Here is a 20,371-nt window from a genome sequence, read left to right as displayed (position 1 = left end):
TCGTTATACTTCACCCCACTTAGAGTTTATCTATTTAGCTGACACTACTCCAAACAGCCCCTCAAATTTGTCTAGTCAACGTCTTCCATGCTCTGCCTGCCCCTCTCACTTTGTCCTATGCACTCAACAAAACCACAAAACTTTTTCCAGTGTTCTAGGTACTCCACACTTGTATCCATATATCTGAACATGCTAACATACTGAAGAAGGATGTTCAACCCTGCTTAAATTTATGACTAATCCTACGAGTTTTCTTACCATTACTCACGATACCGTTACATCCTGGTTTAACCTGTTCTACTCAACTTCTGTCTTCCTCATAGTTCTCTATGTTCATACTCAGTTGATTTGACATCTTTCTTCAAGAAATAAGAATCGGGATCTTCCACAAGTACCCACTGCCACATCTACCAGCACCTGTGCCCTGATGAGACAAAAATAAAGGCTCTGAGGCATAGAAAGTGTCAATCTGAGTTAACCGCAGGGCAAGAGAGGCAAACCCTCTGATACACAAAAGATTGGATGCTATGGGTCGAGACTTAAGACTGCTGCTCAAGAAGACTTGAAATAAGTTTTCTCTGGAAAGTAAAAGTCTTCCTTCTCTATTCTGCAGATGTGCAGGACATAGAAGTAGAATATGACCCTGTTTACAGCAATCATAATATTCAGGTTAATACAAAAGTAAGGACCACCCTTTTGCTTATTTTATCCATCTGAAATATATGTATTTTTTTCATTTTCTTTTGTGAGATAGTCTCACTCTGATGCCAGGCTGGAGTGCAGTGGTGTGATCTCAGCTCACTGCAACCTCCACCTCCCAGGTTCAAGCGATTCTCCTGCCTCAGCCTCCTGAGTAGCTGGGATTACAGGTGCACACCACCATGCCAGCTAATTTTTATATTTTAGTAGAGATGGGGTTTCACCACATTGGCCAGGATAGTCTTGATCTCTTAACCTTCTGATTCGCCCACCTTGGCCTCCCCAAGTGCTGGGATTACAGGTGTGAGCTACTGCGCCCAGCTGAAATAGTTTTTCTTAATCATTTTGGTTGTTAGATGCCAACGATGTGGTCTTCCGTCCTTCCTCTACAAACTAACCACCACTCTGTCCTACCCATTTGCACGGAAATATGATGGTCTGCCTCTGGCTACAGACTCTGTCTTTACACCCCAGGATAACTCCTTATTTTGTTACTTTTGGGTCACTTCCCCTCTCTGGACCTAATTACCTCATCTTCAAAATGATCAGGGCAGAAACAATTTGTAATTAAATTAGACCCAATTTTGGCTTTCACTTCTGCCTTGTGGCTGTGTAACATTTCTAAAATGTACTTGACTCACCTGAAAATATAAAACTGTATCCTGCACAGGGTATGTGAAATCGATGTGTCACGGATGGACCTCTCTATGAAGAATAAGATCTCAATAAGTTATAATTTTCTCTCTCCCACCCTAACACCAAGAGTCTTTCTTGTACTATTATTCAATAAGCAGACGCAATCAGAAGGAGTCTTACGGAATAGCTGGAGATCCATCTAGCATTTCGTAGCTTATAAAACACCTTCCCACAGGGTCTAAATCCTCATCAAAGCCCTGTAGGATAGGACAGCCTTACTTGACTGATTTAGAAGCAAAGACACTGAAAGAAAATGCTTTACAGCAGATTACAGAGATAGGTCAAACTGGCCTACAAATCCAACTTTTCTATTTTAAGATCTGGCCCACTTTACAACACCCAGTGGGACCTTTCAATAAGTTGAAGGCTGTAATCCTTCTATCCATCCATGTTCTATTAGACATAGTAAAACCTAGAGTCCTTGAAATACTTCATTCTATTCCTTTTATCTCTATCTTTACTGCCCTTTGTAGATGAAATCTGGTATAGAAACTAATTTAGTATGTGAACTAATCTAGAAAATGTTGTCAAGGCCATAAAGATTAAAAATAAAATCAAACGTTAATTGCCTTAATCTTCATCTCATTGATTCATATTCAGTTGCCAGCTATTAAAATGTGCCATATTCTATTTTGAGACAGGGTCTCACTCTGTCACCCAGGCTGGAGTGCAGTGGCACCATCTTGGCTCACTGCGACCTCTGCCTCCCAGGCTCAAGGGATCCTGCCACTTCAGCCTCCCGAGTAGCTGGGACTACAGGTGTGTGCCACCATGTGATTTTCTTTTTTTTAGTAGAGATGGGGTTTTGCCATGTTGCCCAGGCTGCTCTCAAACTCCTGAATTCAATTGATCCTCCAGCCTTGATCTCCCAAAGTGCTGGGATTACAGGCGTGAGCTACCACACCTGGCCAACCATGTTATTTCTGATAATCTGACAAGATAAAGACTATCCCAAGATTTCGTGATTGTTTCTTTAAAAATAACAAGGATGGGCTGGGTGCAGTGGCTCACACCTGTAATCCCAGCACTTTGTGAGTCCAAGGCAGGCAGATCACGAGGTCAGGAGATTGAGACCATCCTGGCCAACATGGTAAAACCCTTTTTCTACTAAAATACAAAAAATACAAAAAAAAAAAAATTAGCCAGGTGTGGTGTTACGTGCCTGTAGTCCCACTTAGGAGGTTGAAGCGGGGGAATTGCTTGAACCCAGGAGGTGGAGGTTGCAATAAGCAGGTATCGTGCCACTGCACTCCAGCCTGGTGACAGAGCGAGACTCTGTCTCAGAGAAAAAACAAAACAAAAAACAAAACAAAACAAAACAGGGATGGCTGGGTGCAGTGGTTCATGCCTGTAATCCCAGCTATTTTGGGAGGCTGAGGCGGGCAGATAACAAAGTCAGGAGTTCGAGACCATCCTGGCCAACACGGTAAAACCCCATCTCTACTAAAAACACAAAAATTAGCTGGGCATGGTGGCGGGCACCTGTAGTCCCAGCTACTCAAGAGGCTGAGGCAAGATAATTGCTTGAACCCAGGAGGCAGGGGTTGCCGTGAGCTGAGATCATGCCACTGCACTTCAGCCTGGCGACAGAGCGAGACTTCATCTCAAAAAACAAACAAAACACAGGGATATCCTCTGTTTAATGCTTAATCCACAAATTCTCAATTACTAAATTTTTAGTAATAATAACTCAATCTTATTTAATCTACTCAATTACTAAATTTTGTATTTAGGGATTTTTTTTGTTGTTGTTCTACAGTTTCTAAGTTTGTCCTTGAATTCAGTTACATCAAAGTATCTTAAAGCAACATTTTTTTTTACAGTAGTCAGATGATTTCAAAGCCACTGTACAGTCAGGCCAATGTTACTTTGCAGGACTCAGGGGGTTCATAATAGGTCTTGCCTGTCTGGAACGAATAATTGGTGGTTCAGGAGAAGAGATGAGATAGAAGGGATTCCAGTGTACCTTGACTGCTGAACTTTTTTTCTAGGCTGCCTCCAAATTATGAAGCCCATGAACCAAGACAGACCAATTAGCTTGTGACCAATTGTCTAACTTCAAGCCTCTGTTTATGAGGAAGGTAGAAGGATTATTTATGTCTCCAGCTTCACTCACCTTTCCTCCCACTCCTTTTACCCACCATGCTTGCTGTCTTTTTCGACACTCACTTCCTCACTTACCCACCACCTTGCTTTTTTTTTGGAGATCGTCTCACTCTGTTGCCCAGGCTGGAGTGCAATGGCGCGATCTCGGCTCGCTGCAACCTCCACCTCCCGGGTTCAAGCCATTCTCCTGCCTCAGCCTCCTGAGTAGTTGGGACTATGGGTGTGTGCCACCATGTCCTGGCTAATTTTTGTATTTTTAGTAGAGATGGGGTTTCACCATGTTGGCCAGGCTGGTCTCGAACTCCTGACCTCATGATCCACCCGACTCAGCCTCCCAAAGTGCTGGGATTACAGGCATGAGCCACCGCACCCAGCCTACCATGCAATGTTAAAAGCTTGGCTAGATGTGCCCAGGACTAGTGTGTGACTGAGGTGAGTCAAGCTTGGTGCATAGCGCAGGTGATAAGAGACAGAGGTGGTCGATGCTGAAACAGCCCAGGAGATCCTCTGAAGAAGAGACAGAGATGCAATTCCAGGAATGGAGGAAACTTGAGTGGAAAAGGATTCCCAGGGTGAGGGCAGCCAGAGTGGTAGCTTTTTAGCTTGGTAGCAGTTACTTGTACTCTTTAAGCCAATGTTTCCCCTGACAAGAAGGGTCTTATAACATCAATCTCAAAGATTTTGCAAGAATTAAAAGAACACATATAAAATATTCAGTGTGTGGTAAGCACCTGTCAATGTATTAATAGCTCTTAGGTGAATTATCTCCTTCAATTCTGTCATTAAGATTCTTTACTTGTAACTTAGACTTTTTATAGCTTAGTACCTCTTTTTTGTGATTAAAAAAAGTGTTTTTCAGACAGTGTTTTGCTGTGTCACCAGACTAGAGTGTAGTGGTGTGATCGTGGCTCACGGCAGCCTCAACCTCCCAGGCTCAAGTGATCCTCCTTCCCTGGCCTTCTGAGTAGCTGGGACCACAGGCATGAGTCACCATGCCCGGGTAATTAAAAATATATGTGTATATATATATATATATATAACCAGCTTGGGCAACATAGCGAGACCCTACCTCTATTACATATATAAATATATTAATATATATTAAATATTATATTATATATTTATATTATAGTAATATATATTATATACCCATACTACATATAATTATATATTATAATAATATATAAATATTATATATAAATATTATATATATATATATATATAGTAGAGGTAGAGTCTCGCTATGTTGCCCAAGCTGGTCTCTAACTCCTGGGCTCAAGTGATCCTCCTGACTTGGCCTCCTGAGTGCTGGGATTACAGGCATGAGCCACTGTGCCTGGCAGCTCTGTCAGCACTTGTTCTGTCAGCTTGTTCTGTCAGCACTTCCTTCTCCCTCTTTTCTGACCTCTACTTTTAGTGGAGGGAAAACTGTTAGGAGAAAAATGTTCATGTTCCTTCTGGGGGTGGAAGTGGATATCTCATGAACCTAATTAAAGTAGCTGGGAGAATAGGTTATTTGGTTCTTCAAGCTGCTTTTATATTTTATCACATCTATCTCACCCAGATGGGAAGTCCTTAACCATCACCAGTTTACAGATGACAGACTCAATGACTTTCCCAATTTTCCTCTTTCTTTCCCTTATTTTTCTTTCCACACTTTTTATTGAGATGGAGTTTCGCTCTTGTTGCCCAGGCTGGAGTGCAATGGCACAATCTCTGCCCACTGCAACCTCCATCTCCTGGGTTCAAGCGATTCTCCCGCCTCAGCCTCCCGAGTAGCTGGGATTACAGGCATGCACCACCACGCCTGGCTAATTTTTTATATTTTTAATAGAAACAGGGTTTTTCCACATTGGTCAGGCTGGTCTTGAACTCGCGACCTCAGGTGATCCACCTGCCTCAGTCTCCCAAAGTGCTGGGGATACAGGCATGAGCCAACGCACCTAGCCTTCCCACTTTTTTTTACTGTGGTAAAACATGCAGAACAAAATTTGCCATTGTAACCCATTTAAAGTGTACATCCCTGTGACATTGAGCACACACACATTGTACAACCATCACCACCATCCATCTCCAGAACTTTTCCATCTTGCAAAACAAACTCTGTACTTATTAAATAACTGTTTTCTCCCCCTTCCCCTGGCCTCTGGTAACCACCATTTTACTTTTTGCCTCTATGAATTTGACTACTGTAAGTACCTCATAGAAGGAGAATATATGGTATTTGTTCTTTTGTGCTGGCTTGTTTCATTTAGCATAATGTCCTCAAGGTTCATCTATGTTGTGTCATACATCAGAATGTCCTTCCTTTTGAAGACTCTATTTCATTTTATGCCCCATTTTATTTATCCATTCATCCATTGATGGACATTCAAGGTTGCTTATTTTCTCAATCTTCACTCCTAAATCAGTGGCATAGAAGTTCAGAAATGAGGCTGGGTGCAGTGGCTCACGCCTGTAATCCCAGCACTTTGGGAGGCCGAGGCGGGTGGATCACGAGGTCGGGAGATCGAGACCAGCCTGACCAACATGGTGAAATCCCGTCTCTACTGAAAATACAAAAATTAGCCGGGCATGGTGAGACACGCTTGTAATCCCAGCTACTCAGGAGGCTGAGACAGGAGAATTGCTTGAACCTGAGAGGCAGAGGTTGCAGTGAGGAAAGATTGCACCACTGTACTCCAGCCTGGGTGGCAGAGCAAGACTCAGTCTCAAAAAAAAAAAAAAAATGAGTTTGTGTCCTTTGTAGGGACATGGATGCAGCTGGAAACCATCATTCTCAGCAAACGATCACAAGAACAGAAAACCAAATACCGCATGTTCTCACTCATAGGTAGGAATTGAACAATGAGATCACTTGGACACAGGAAGGGGAACATCACACACCGGGGCCTGTCGTGGGGTCGGGGCAGGGGGGATGGATAGCATTAGGAGATATACCTAATGTAAATGACGAGTTAATGAGTGCAGCACACCAACATGGCACATGTATACATATGTAACAAACCTGCACATTGTGCACATGTACCCTAGAATTTTAAAAAAAATCCTCAGCAAATATATATAATAAAATAAAAAGTTCAGAAGTGAAATATCCCCATCCCTAAAATTTCCTTTCAGCTCCCACTCCCAAGAGATCTTTATTTAATGGGAGGCGAGACAGGGTAGCCTCAGAACTCAAGAGGCCCAGTGAGGAAAGGAGAGCCAGAGGGGAGTTTGGGGAAGAATAATGAGAGGCCAAGACCACGAGGAGAGGTAATATTAGCAATGCCATGGAAATTACCCAAACATTCACATGAACCCCCAAATACATACCACTATTATGTACCAATAAAAAAGGTGCTTTCCTCAGCCAAGCACAGATCAAGAGCCCAAGCTGGAATCCTAGTAGGACCGACGGAAGGAAGGGTGCCCAAGTCAGACCAGCCTTTCTAGTGCTTTCAGTGTGCCCAGCGTCTTTCCAGGTCAATATGGGGAGGGGCCACAGTTTCTTCAACCTGCACTGCTATGCCAGGCATTCAACAGTAGCAAACACCGTTTCAAGATTTTCCAGGCAGTATAGAGATTTCCCAAAGAATGAAACATAGAACTACCATTTTGTCCGGCAACCTCACTACCGAGTTCTACCCAAAGCAAGAGAAATCATACTAAAAAGATACCTGCATCCATGTATTTACTGAAGCACTCTTCACAATAGCTAAGTCCTGGGATCAACATAAGTGTTCACCAGCAGATGAGTGGATCAAGAGAACATGATTTATATATAATGGAATCCTATTCAGCCATAAAAAGAATAACATCATGTCTTTAGCAGCAACATGGATGGAACTGGAAGCCATGATCTTAAGTGAGATAACTCAGAAACTAAGTCAAATAATGCATGTTCTTACTTGTACGTGACAGCTACATAATATATAAAGAGTGGCCGGGTGCAGTGGTTCACGCCTGTAATCCCACCACTGTGAAAGGCTGAGGCAGGTGGGTCACCTGAGGTTGGGAGTTCAAGACCAGCCTGACCAACATGGAGAAACCCTGTCTCTACTTAAAAAAAAAAAAATTCAATATGAGCCGGGCGTGGTGGCCCATGTCTGTAATCCCAACTACTTGGGAGGCTGAGGCAGGAGAATTGCTAGAACCCAGGAGGCGGAGGTTGCAGTGAGCCACAATCATGCCATTGCACTCCAGCCTGGGCAACAAGAGTGAAACTCCATCTCAAAAAAAAAAAAAGTGTGGAACAGTAGACATCGGAGGCTCAGAAGGGTGAGAGGGAGGTGCAGGTTGAGAAATGACCTAATTGGTACAATGTACACCATCTGTGTGATAGGTATACCAAAAGCCCAGATTTTACCACACAATATATACATATAACAAAACACGTACTGAAACCCCTTAAATGTATACAAATAAGGCAAAAAAGGATTTTCCAATGTTTAGAAATGTAACACTTTATTGAGGGGTTAAGATGTCCTTGTGAGACAGAGACCATGAAAGGCCTTTCAGTGGCTCGTCCAAGGCCACAGAGCAAATAAAAACCACATATATCATATAAAATCTATGAATGGGGTGCCAGAAATCTCACGACTTAGAGTGTCCATGATTTGTACCTCCTGGGTGCAGCGTAACGTAAGGGCCCCAGTCCCTGTCCTTTGCAGGTGTTCGAGTCAGAGCCCAGGTTCCTCGCAATCAGATTCTACCCTTGTAATTGTGTCACAGTCGTCTGTGATGGTCAGGTTAGGATTTCTCTCTTCCTCAGCCATCAGAAGTGCCTGGGTTTCCTCATCAAAATCAGTTTTTCTCAGCCTGGTAAAATATTTTTAAAGGTTCTATTTTTAATCCACATATTTTTTTCCCTTTTCTGCAGCTCATCTTTCTCCCTAATTCATCCCAGGACAAGCCTAGGAAACCCTGGTGTTACCTCCAAGAGGAAAGACATACATATCAAATGCAGTGGTATGCTGATAAATGTTACCCCTGGATCTCCAGAAAACAAATAAATTTAAAAAGTCCCCATTTATAGCTTTGCCAATTTCTGTGGTGTCAATTCTCCACGCCAATCATGGCCAATTTCGAGCTGCCCACTTGCTATCACTAAACAGAGTTACAGAAGACAGGTACACACACAAGTGGCTCTCACCAGCTTGTAGGAGCTGGCTCCAACATGTCACTGGACAGAAATAAGTGTCCAGAATTGGTTAGAGAGAGCATGAACTCCACATAAACATTTGGATTTGCAACAAGAAGTCAGTGAGCGTTAGGGAGAAAGCCTAAAGCAATTTTTTTCAAAGATAAATTATTAATAGTTTCCATTATCTGAGTACCTGGGTCCTGGCCCTCTGCTAAGGCTTTTACATGCATCTCTCATTAAATTTTCACGACTGCCTTATAAGGTAGCATAATTGTCCTAACTTGTGATGAAGACAATGAGAATAAACAATGTTAAAAGGTCACAAAACCAGATGGTGATAGTCTGGATACCGAATTCAAGCTGTTTGTTTCTGGAGCCTCCATACATTGTATCATTGCTTTGAATCACACACCAGGATTAAGTGTCACCATGGAGAATGCCTCTTGTCTCCATTTGGCAGCTGTTTGCCTACAACTGTCCCACACCGCTGGGGTAAGCTATGTTCTTTAGTGCAACTATGTATCTTAATACACATCTTTGTGAGAGGATCTATGGTCCGGGGCTGGAGGAAGATGAAAACTCACTTATTTAGTTCTGTCCTATTTATCACATTATCTGATGCATACTTTCATCATTACCATGCCAAATCATCACCCCTATTTTTTAGATAGGAGGCTGATCATCAAAGAGGACAAATGCTTTGCCCTGGGTTACAGGGTCAAACATGGCAAGGCTGGAAGACAAACACAGACCTCCATGACTCAGAACGCAGACAATCGGGTCCTTCCCCTTAATCACGTGTCTACTTTGGTAGTCTACATTCTGAATCTTTAGCAAACATTAAAATGAAAAAGAGCCAGGCGTGGTGGCTCACGCCTGTAATCCCAGCATTTTGGGAGGCCGAGGCAGGCGGATCACCTGAGGTCGGGAGTTCGAGACCAGCCTGACCAACATGGAGAAACCCCATCTCTACTAAAAATACAAAAAATTAGCCAGGCATGGTTGGCCCCTGCTTGTAATCCCAGCTACTCAGGAGGCTGAGGCAGGAGAATCACTTGAACCCAGGAGGCAGAGGTTGCAGTGACCCGAGATCGAGCCATTGCACTCCAGCCTGGGCAACAAAAAGGAAACTCTGTCTCAAAAAAAAAAAAAAAGAAAGAAAAGGAAATAATGTTGAGCACTCAGCCTTTCCAGGTGGAGATTTATAAGGATAGACTTCGAGAAAACAAAACTATCAGCACAAAAGGGGAAAAAAAAAAAATCAGTGAATGTTCTTTAGTGTTAGAGTTATAACAGTTTTAACCCATTATATTTCCCTTTCCTGGAAATGAACAGCCTAGCAATAACTGCCTATGATTGCCTTCATCTCATATTGGTTTGAAAACAGTAGGGGAAAATGAATGAGAAAAATAAGTGTTAAGGAAGGATTCTATAGTTATCTAGTAAAATAATGTTTGTGGGATTATATGTAATTATAAATATAACAACAAATATAAATTATGTTTATATAAAAATGTTTGTATTTATAAATGTTATACTTACAAATATACATATAACTTGTATTTACAAATAAATATTTAAAATATAAATATGTATCATAATTTGTATTATAATAGTAACAAGTGATACAGGAGGAAAAAAATTATTTAAGCAGATAGTGAGGGCCAAAGAGTCCTCAGCAGAGCTTCCCTTCTAACAAAAAGCAGCCCAAGAAATCATTTCATTTCTAACAAAGAACATCCTGAAAGATTGAGCTGCAAACATAAATAAGGGAGCTGGAAGATTGCACGGGGGGAAGGCCAGCAGCTGCACCAGTGAAAAGAGCTACCTGGGGGCCAGGCCTGTTCACCATGAAAGCACCATCTTCCCTTTTTTATTAGCATGGGTACAGTAAGAAAAAAATGGGCAACATGGTGCAGCTCAGGCAGAGAACCTGCCTGCTTAATAAAAAGACTGGGGTGGGGGCTGCCAGAAATTCACACCCTGTGCCAATGGCACACCTGGTCCTAAACAGTTTTTCATGCCCTATGTCGATCAGACACCACCTCCCCACTGGCTGGTCTTTAAAACTCTCTGCATTTCACCATGGATCCTGCAATCCATTTTTCTGAGACCCCTCTCTGTAGCAGACAGCTCTTCTTTCTTTTGCCTATTAAACTTATCTTAACCTCACTCTTTGTGTGTCTGCGTCCTTGGATCTCCACAGCCCCGGGACAACGAACCTCGGGTGTTACCCCAGACAATGAGGCCACTCCACAAATGCTTCCATTTGTTGGGCACTCACCATTCACCACTTACTGTGGTCAGAGTTTTATCCTCACCTGCTTGATTCTTACTCCTGCAACAACCCTGAGACAAGGAACATCATTTGCACTTTAAATGCAATGTGATTACACTGCAGGTCCCAGCCAATCCCTTCTTAGCCCATAGAGCACAACAGACCCCAGCTCACCCGAGCACCTGCAGGGCGCACTCTGGGTGTCTCAAGGCCTCACAGAGCACAACCACCCCTGCGTAGTCCAAGGCGTTCAAGGTCAGGTTGAGCTGCTGCAGGGTCTTACTGCTGGTGAGAACAGACGCGAGATCCTTACAGCAGGTGCTCGTTAACCCACATTCTTCCAACCTGCAATAAAAAGACACATGACAAGAAGTGACTCCAGCCTCAGGGTGGAGATAGGATGGGATGTGAGCTAGACGTCTAGATGAGGCACACCCCATTGCCTCAAGTGCAATATCTCACAGCCCAGTGTTTATGACATCAGAACATGCATCTGTGGGTAGGTGGTAAAAGTGGCCATGACTGTCCATTCTTCTCTGTAGCCCTGCCTACAGCAGTGTGACTTTGCAGCTCATTCCACTAAGAGAGTCTGTTTCCGGCTTCATACCTTGCTGTGGATAATATAACATCTGAGCCAGCTTCATACGTTGATTTGGATAATATAACACAACGGAAGCGAGGTTAGGAGAGTTCTGAGCCACCGTCTTGGATATTTTTCTTCTTTGGAGATGGGGTCTCTGTCATCCCGGCTGGAGTGCACTGGCATGATCATGGCTCACTGCAGCCTTGACCTCCTGGGTTCTAGCAATTTTCCTGCCTCAGCCTCCTGAGTAGCTGGGGCTACAGGCATGCACCACGCCTGGCTAATTTTTGTGGAGACGGGGTTTCAACCATGTTGCCCAGGCTGGTCTTGAGCTCCTAGGCTCAAGCTGTTGGCCTGCCTCAGCCTTTGATAGTGCTGGGATGACAGGAATAAGCCATCACACCTGGTGATCTTGGATGCTTTCTATACTTCATCTCCCCAACTGCTGAGATGCTATAGGCTCCATTTTGTCCCTGCCAAAATTTATGTGTTGACGTCCTAACCCCCAGTACCCCAAAATGTAATCATATTTGGATACAAGGTCTTTATAGAGGCAGTTAAGCTAAAATGAGGACACTGTGCGGGGGGGCCCTAGTCATATGACTGGTGTTCTCATAAGAGAAAATTTGGGGCCGGGCGCGGTGGCTCAAGCCTGTAATCCCAGCACTTTGGGAGGCCGAGACGGGCGGATCACAAGGTCAGGAGATCGAGACCATCCTGGCTAACACGGTGAAACCCCGTCTCTACTAAAAAATACAAAAAACTAGCCAGGTGAGGTGGCGGGCGCCTGTAGTCCCAGCTACTTGGGAGGCTGAGGCAGGAGAATGGCATAAACCTGGGAGGCAGAGCTTGCAGTGAGCTGAGATCCGGCCACTGCACTCCAGCTTGGGCGACAGAGCGAGACTCCGTCTCAAAAAAAAAAAAAAAAGAGGAAATTTGGACACACATAGAGGGAAGAGAACATGAAGACACAGGGAGGAGACAGACAGTCATTGACAAGACAAGGAGAAGGGCCTGGAGCAAATTCTCCCTCATGGTCTTCAGAAGGAGCCAACTCTGCTGACATTTTGATCTCAGACTTTCAGCCTCCATAACCGTGAAACGATAAATTTGTTATCTAAGCCACCCAGTCCATAGTACTTTTTAAACCCCGGCAAACTGATACAGATGCCATGTCAATGAGCCCAGACCAACCAGTTAGATGACTGGCTCAGTTACACCTGTCATCCCCAAGGGGACAGCCAGCCCAGCCAGCCAACCTCCATACCATATAGCAAGGTCAACCCAAACCAGCCAGTCCCCTCAGTTAAACCAGCTTCCTAAGCACACCTGGCTGAGGTCAGCGATGCCCAGACAAGCAGAGCCAGCAGCAATCTAACTGCTCATTGCCTTAAGCCCTGAAGTTTCACGCTGGTTCCTTATGCAACCACGGCTAGCTGCTATGTGGTCCTGTTGGAGTCTTCCTCTTTCTCCTTCTTCCCATCCACTCTCCATCTTTGCCACTCATGAAAACATAACCAGGAGCTCGGCAATACTCACCCAAGAATCTCTAAGTGGCAATCCGGACGCATCAGAGCCCCACACAACAGCTTCACGCCCACATCTCCGATTTCATTGCACCCAATTTGCAGAATCTTCAGGTTTTGATTGCTGATGAGAGCAGAGGCGAGGTCTTCACAGCCAGCAGCAGTGATAAAACATTTTACCAAACTGCAAAAGAGGAAGGGTACCATGCTGAAAGGCTATCACACCTCAGTCTAATATCAGGAAAACAGACACCAAAGCATGACAGCCTTTGTCATTCATGTGGCTAGGTACCGTCAGTCCTCCATATCCACAGATTCAACTACAGGCAGATTGAAATTATTCAAGAATTAAAACAATAACACATAACACAACAATAAAAAATACAAATGAAAAAACCAATTGAGCATAACAACACTTCACACAACATTTACATGGTATTACCTATCCTGGTAACTTAGAGACAATTTACAGTACTATGGGAAGATGCCTGTACGTTATATGCAACCACTATGGGCCAGGCACGGTGGCTCACGCCTGTAATCCCACCACTTTGGGAGGCCGAGGCGGGCGGATCACCTGAGGTCAGAAGTTCGAGACCAGCCTGGCCAACATGGTGAAACCCCATCTCTACTAAAAAAAAATTAATAATAATAATAATAACACAGAAAATTAGCTGGGCATGGTGGTGTGTGCCTGTAGTCCCAGCTACCCAGGAGTCTGAGGTAGGAGAATCACTTGAACTCGGGAGGCAGAGGTTGCAGTGAGCTGAGATGGCACCACTGGACTGCTGCCCGGGCTACGAAGTGAGAGACTGTCTCAAAACAAACACATGCCATTTTACATAAAAAACGTGAGCATCTGCCAGTTTTGGAATCCTCAGAGGAAATCTGTAGCCAACCTCCTGCAGATATGGATGGACAACTGGAATTGCCTCAGCATCGTTCACTGAAGGTCTGTCCTCTCTTTGCACCAGTGATAAACTATTTCATGATGCAACATCTGAACACACGTGGATCAGTCTGTTTCTGAGATCTCTATTCTGTGTCTCTGGTCTATCTGCTTATCCCTGTGTGAATTTCACACTTTAATTTCTAAAACTTTAGAAAGTCTTGATACATTTAGAGCAAGGGCTCCTACATTATTTTAATTTGAGATGGAGTTTCACTCCTGTTGTCCAGGCTGGAATGCAATGGCACAATCTCGGCTCACTGCAATCTCTGCCTCCCGGGTTCAGGTAATTCTCCTGCCTCAGCCTCCTGAGTAACTGGGATTACAGGCGCCCACCACCATACCCAGCTAATTTTGTATTTTTTTTTTTTTTTTTTTTTTTAGTAGAGATGGGGTTTCACCATGCTGGCCAGGCTGGTCTCCAACTCCTGACCTCAGGTGATCCACCCACCTCAGCCTCCCAAAGTGCTGGGATTACAGGCATGAGTCACCATATCTGGCCCTACTTTTTATATTTTAGGTATTTCTTAGGTATTATTGGCCTCTTGCAAATTCCATACACACTGTCAAATTTACTTCTCAAGTTCAATTCAATCGCCAAACAAAAATATTGCCTTTTCACTGGGATTTCATGAAAGCAAATGAATTCAACTTAAGGAGAACTGACTTTTTAGATGTTGAATATTTCAATCTTTGAATATAATATTGTTTTATGCCATAATTTGCTCATATTCTCTACAAAAGTCTCACATATATCACAGTGGCTATTTCTAGGTCATTTCTTTTTTATGTTACTGTAAATAGTACTTTAATTCCACTAGCTTTTTACTTGTTGTTGATATATTGGTAACCGTTTCTGATGTATTGTTTCCAGCAACCTTGTTAGACTCTAATTCTGATAATTTAGCTATAGATTTTCTTGGATGTTTCTATGTACATTCAAATCATCTGCATAGACTTAGGTGTTTCTTCAAGGATTACAGGTTTCGTGTTTTTCTTACCTTGAAGCATTTGCTAAGATTTTCAGGACACTGTTAACTAGAAGTGATTATAGCCACCATTCTTATCTTTTTCTTGATATTGAAGAGAAAGCTTTTCTATCATTAGACAAATGTTTTAGATTTTTTTGAACATAATCTTTAGATCATCAAGGAAGTTCCCAAATAATTTTTCAAGAGTTCTATGTTTTAATTCAAACTTTTCTGCATTTTAGATCATGATTTTTATTTTTAACTGGTCAAGTGATTTACATTGATTTTTTTACTAATCTTTTTAATGTTAAAGCAACTTTACATTTTGGGGATAAGCCCAACTTAGTTATTATGTTTATTCTTTTAATACATTTATGGATTCTGCTTGCTAATATTCTGTTTAGTGCTTTTGCATTTCATGAAAGACACTAGCCTTTAATTCTGCTTTCTTACAAAAATTGTAAGGATTATATTACAACTGATAAAATTCTTATTGGTTTCTGGCATTAAGATTATGCTAGTCACAAAAAAAAGGTGGGGAGTTCCTTCTCTTCTGATCCTGAAAAAGTTGATTTCTAAGAGTGGAATTATTTATTCTTTGAAAATCTGGTAAGAATCACCAATGAAAGCGTCTAAGTCTGAAATTTTCTATATAAAAAGATTTGATTGATACATTTTTCTTTTGAGTACATTTTAGAAGCTTATTGAGTCTTGAAAATACCTAAATTTTCAAGTTTATTGTGTAAAGTTGCTCATATTGAATCTTTTTAATATCTGTAGCATTTGTAGAAACGTTTCTTTGCCCATTCTTGATATACACCTGTGCTGTTCAACGTGATAGCCAGCCACGTGTGACCACTGTGCACTTGGAAAGTAGCTTGTCTGAATCTAGATGTGCCATAGTATAAAACAGTGAATCTTAAAGAGTTAATACAAAAAAAGTAAAATCTCATTGGTAATTTTTTGTCCTGATTACATATTGAAGTGATATATGAATTACATATTGAAGTTTGATATACGGCTAAATAAACTATATCATTAAAATCAGTTTCAAATATTTACTTTCATTTTTTAATATGACTACTTGAAAATTTAATATTACATGTGTGGCTTGCATTATACTCTATAGGATGGCATTAACAAAAATTGGTTTTGCAAAGCACCACGTTGCAGGTTTCTCATCTTTTCCATTGAGATTTTCGTTTCATTAGTTTCTGTCCTTATTTTTATTTCCTTCTGTCCTTTAGGGGGTTTATTTTACCATTAAAAAAAAAATCTTAAGTTCATTATTCTTTAGATTCCTTTTAAAATATATACATGTACTACAGCTCCATCCGAGTTTGTTGCAAAGTATATTCTCTTTTCATTTCAACATACATTCTAATTTCCATTATGATTTCTCTCCTTGGATTCCTGGACTGCATATGGGAAGTAATTATGTTCACCTCATAAAATTTAAAGTTCAATTGAGTAGGAAGATAATTTAAAAATTAGCAGGAACCAAATAATGAATCAGATAATACTTGGTCTTAAATTCTATTTTGTCTGATTCATACAGTTTCATCAGCTTCCTTTGGTTTAATATTTGCATGGTCTTTTTTTCTATCCTTTCATTTTCATCGTTTTATTGAGGTAAAATTTACATGAGATTAACTATATTTAAGTGAACAGTTCAGTGGCATTTACTACAGTTCACAATGTTGTACAACCATGAGCTTACGGTTTAATAAGTAACTTGTAAACATTAGTTATGTTTTAATATGGTAATTTTTTTTTAGCTGAGACATTTCATCTGTTTATATCTAATTACTAGTATATTTGAGTTCAAATATATATCTTGTTTTATATTTTCTTATCTGTTCCTTCAGTTTTTGTTTCCTTGCTCTTTTTTGGATTGGATATTTTTAATCATTCCGTCTCTTCTTTTCTGCTAATTTGAGTATTCACTTTAATCTACCCCTTTATACTTTATTATGGTGATTGTGTATTTTTTCTATTAAATCTTCAAGACTGTATTATTTTTATACACAAACCACATTTTGTTTAGATTTATCCAGACATCTACCACTTTCTTTGCTGTCTCTCTTCCATCTGGAATGATTAACTTCGTCTAAGAAACAGTCTTTAGAATTACTTTTAGGAAGGATCTGGTGGTAAGAAATTGGTATTTATTTGAAAAGGTGTTTTATCCTCACACCCAAGTCTGTCTGTCCTTTCTTGTAGATCATTTCCCCCAGCTCCCAGCCTCTTGTTAAACCTTTACAGGCCAACATCTTTATATTGGGTGCTCTGCAGTTTCTCCACTATTTATCCTGTTAAGCATTTATTTGGATGCTTGAATCTGAACTGGAATCTTTCATCAGTTATAGAAAAATTTTAGCCTTAAAATATTTTATCTTTCTGGGATTCCCAGTAAGTGTGTTAGAATGTCTTAATCATCTAAGTCTTATAAGCTAATTCTAAGTTTACCTATTTTTCTGTTTGCATGCTGCTTTCTAGGTAATTACAACCTATCTTCTATTTTACTATTTTTTCTTTAATTATGTCTAATCTACTATTCACCCCATATATTATTATATTTATAATTTCTAGTTGTATTATTTGCTCATTTAATCTCCTTTTCCCCTAAGATTCAAACTGGTTATGTTTCTGTAAACATAGTAAGTATAATTGCTTTATAGATAATTAGATAAAGTTTGGTAGGTGTTTGTATTTTGGCTTGTCCTCGGCTCAATGTGCTTTATTTCCTTGTGGTTTGGGTTATTTTAACTGTGTGGTATTTACTGACCTTAAAAATTCCTTTTAGAAATAAGCCAAGGTCAAGGATCATGTCATCCTATTACCTACCTCCAGAGATAATTTGCTCTTGTTTCTTTCAGGTGTCTGGTTCAGTACTAGTTTAAGGTTATGTTGTATTTTTTAAAAATATGTCTTAAGGATTTTTGGAGAGCCTTAAGTGCTATCTACTTAGCCTGTTACTTAAGAATATTTCTGTTTAGGCTGGGTGCAGTGGCTCACACCTGTAATCCGAGCACTTTGGGAGGCTGAGGCGGGTGGATCATGAGGTCAGGATATCTAGACTATCCTGGCTAACACAGTGAAACCCTGTCTCTACTAAAAATACAAAAAAATTAGCTGGGTGTGGTGGCAGACACCTGTAGTCCAGCTACTTGGGAGGCTGAGGCAGGAGAATGGCGGGAACCTGGGAGGCAGAGCTTGCAGTGAGCTGAGATCGCACCATTGCACTTCAGCCTGGGTGACAGAGTGAGACTCTGTCTCAAAAAAAAAAAAAAAGAATATTTCTGTTTAGCTTCTAGATGCTTTTAAATTTTTTCTTAATATTGTATCTGACATTTTTGGTGTCTTTTAGGGTCAATGATTGGCCCAGATAGCCTAACACACCATCGGGAAAGAATGAATGCATTTTGTGTTTTTGTTATGTTATTTAACACACTCTAAGTGAGGAATACAAACTCTAAACTCTGATTTCCTAATGGATTAGGTAAAAATCATGCTGCCAAATTTCAAAAGTCTGTATTTTTCAGGGAAAGAGCGTAACATGTTATCCTAACTGGTAACTCTACAACACTGACACTGATGCTACAGGGGTTACCCAGATATTTCTCTATGTGATAACACGAAATTAAGTCTTTGCACTATCTCCTTTCTTGCTGATCTCATGCTACCCTTTGTCTTCTTCTAAAGCATTATCTGTTACACACATTAATACTCACGTGTATTTTTGGATCTCCCGCCTTCACATTTTACCCTTCTTCCTGGAATTTTGGCTTTATTTTTGCACCTGATGAAGTTTATTCATCTTGTAGAACACACACCAAATATCATCTTAGCCATAAAATTGCCCCTCAGGTCCCAGACCTAATTCTGGCTCTCTTAGGCCTCTGGAGAACGATTTACAACATATTAAATCTGTGACACAGAAGTCAGGGTGCAGATTTGTTTACATGAACGTCTCTACAAGAATCTGAGGCAACTATTTTTTAAACCTTCACATTCCCAGGCACAGACACTATGGCCTTCCTCAGTTCCAGGTGCCCTATTTTCAGAAGCGCATGCCCTTGAAAAGACGGCCTGGTCTTCAAAGAAACAGCAAAACACCCACCACAGCGAATCCAGGCGGCAGTCTGGGCGTTTCAAGGCCTCGCAGAGGGTCTTCAGTCCTTCGTCCTTCAGGACATTGGCGCCGAGGTCTAGATAGCGCACGCTCTTGTTATGCAGAAGCATTTCAGAGATGTATTCGCAGCACTGTTCACTGAGGTGGCAGTAAGCCAGCCTATGGGGACAAAACCACAAGAAGAAAAGAAGGAGAGTGAAGAAGGATCATCTCAGGGAGCTTTGCTTAATCTCATATTGAGGGTAGTATTTCTATAATCTTACAAACTCCCCAACTGAGATGAACTTCTGGATTATCTAAAAACACCCTCTCTCATTTCTTCTTTTGAGACAGAGTTTTGCTCTCATCACCCAGACTGGAGTACAACAGCGCCATCTCAGCTCACTGCGACCTCCGCCTCCCGGGTTCAAGTGATTTTCCTGCCTTAGCCTTCCAAGTAGCTGAGATTACCGGCACCCAAAACCATACCTGGCTAATTTTTGTATTTTTACTAGAGACGGGGTTTCACCATATTGGCCAGGCTGGTCTCGAACTCCTGACCTCAGGTGATCTGCCCACCTCGGCCTCCCAAAGTGCTGGGATTACGAGGCATGAGCTACCGCGTCTGACCCTCTCATTTCTTCTTACTTGCATGATAGAAGAATTAGAAAGAGGGTAAGGTAGAAGGAAAAAGTATTGTGTTACATGGCATAGCTAATACTCTAATAGGGCTTTAATTTTGGTTGTAATTCTTCATCTGATGATGTCCTTAGACAAGACATGGGCCTTCTGAGACTGTTCTCTCATGGACTGGTAAAGTGTATTGATTACCTCGTGTGTAGTATCCTCAACTTTTTCAATTCATTATTCTTTAAAATAATAATAGGTTCAAAACTTTTTTTTTTTTTTCGAGACAGGGTCTGGCTCTGTCACCTAGGCTGGAGTGCAGTGGCATGATCACAGCTCATTGCAGCCTCTACCTCCCGAGCTCAAGGGATCCTCCTACCTCAGTACCTCAGTCTACTGAGTAGCTGAAACTGCAGGTGTGTGCCACCACACCAAGCAAATTTTTTATTTTTTGGTCAGGATAGGGTTTCGTCATGTTGCCCAGGCTGGTCTTGAACTCCTGGGCTCAAACGATTCACCTGCCTTGGCGTCCCAAAGTGTTGAGAATATAGGTGGGAGCCTCCACTCCCAGCCAGTTTATGAATTTTTTTTTTTTTTTTTAAGGATCCATGTTTGCTTTGAAAAAAAGTGTGGAGTAGAGAAAAACAAAAAAGCAGAGGGTGAAAGCTAGTGATGAATGAACCACACATGGCCTACA

At 41.5% G+C, this 20,371-nt stretch overlaps 1 protein-coding gene across 2 annotated transcripts in view; it reads right to left on the bottom strand.

The window, feature by feature from the left end:
• Positions 1 to 7,920: 7,920 nt before the first annotated feature.
• NLRP4 (NLR family pyrin domain containing 4) overlaps positions 7,921 to 20,371 on the bottom strand; it is a 42,392-nt gene continuing 29,941 nt past the window's right edge. The window contains exons 7-10 of one of the 2 annotated variants that reach the window (XM_033224529.1): positions 19,057 to 19,227; positions 13,027 to 13,197; positions 11,079 to 11,249; positions 7,921 to 8,301 (exon numbers count right to left, since the gene is read on the bottom strand). In XM_033224529.1, coding sequence (XP_033080420.1) covers positions 8,163 to 8,301; positions 11,079 to 11,249; positions 13,027 to 13,197; positions 19,057 to 19,227 — 652 coding nt within the window. In that variant the 3' untranslated portion in view covers positions 7,921 to 8,162. The remainder of the gene's footprint in view (positions 8,302 to 11,078; positions 11,250 to 13,026; positions 13,198 to 19,056; positions 19,228 to 20,371) is intronic. The other variant, XM_033224530.1, reaches the window with a different exon arrangement.

This window comes from Trachypithecus francoisi, unplaced genomic scaffold (assembly GCF_009764315.1).
Source record: "Trachypithecus francoisi isolate TF-2019V2 unplaced genomic scaffold, Tfra_2.0 Lachesis_group12, whole genome shotgun sequence".
Lineage (NCBI taxonomy): Eukaryota > Metazoa > Chordata > Mammalia > Primates > Cercopithecidae > Trachypithecus > Trachypithecus francoisi.
The sequence above is the reverse complement of the archived record's forward strand: the minus strand, read 5'-3'. Positions and strand labels throughout refer to the sequence as shown.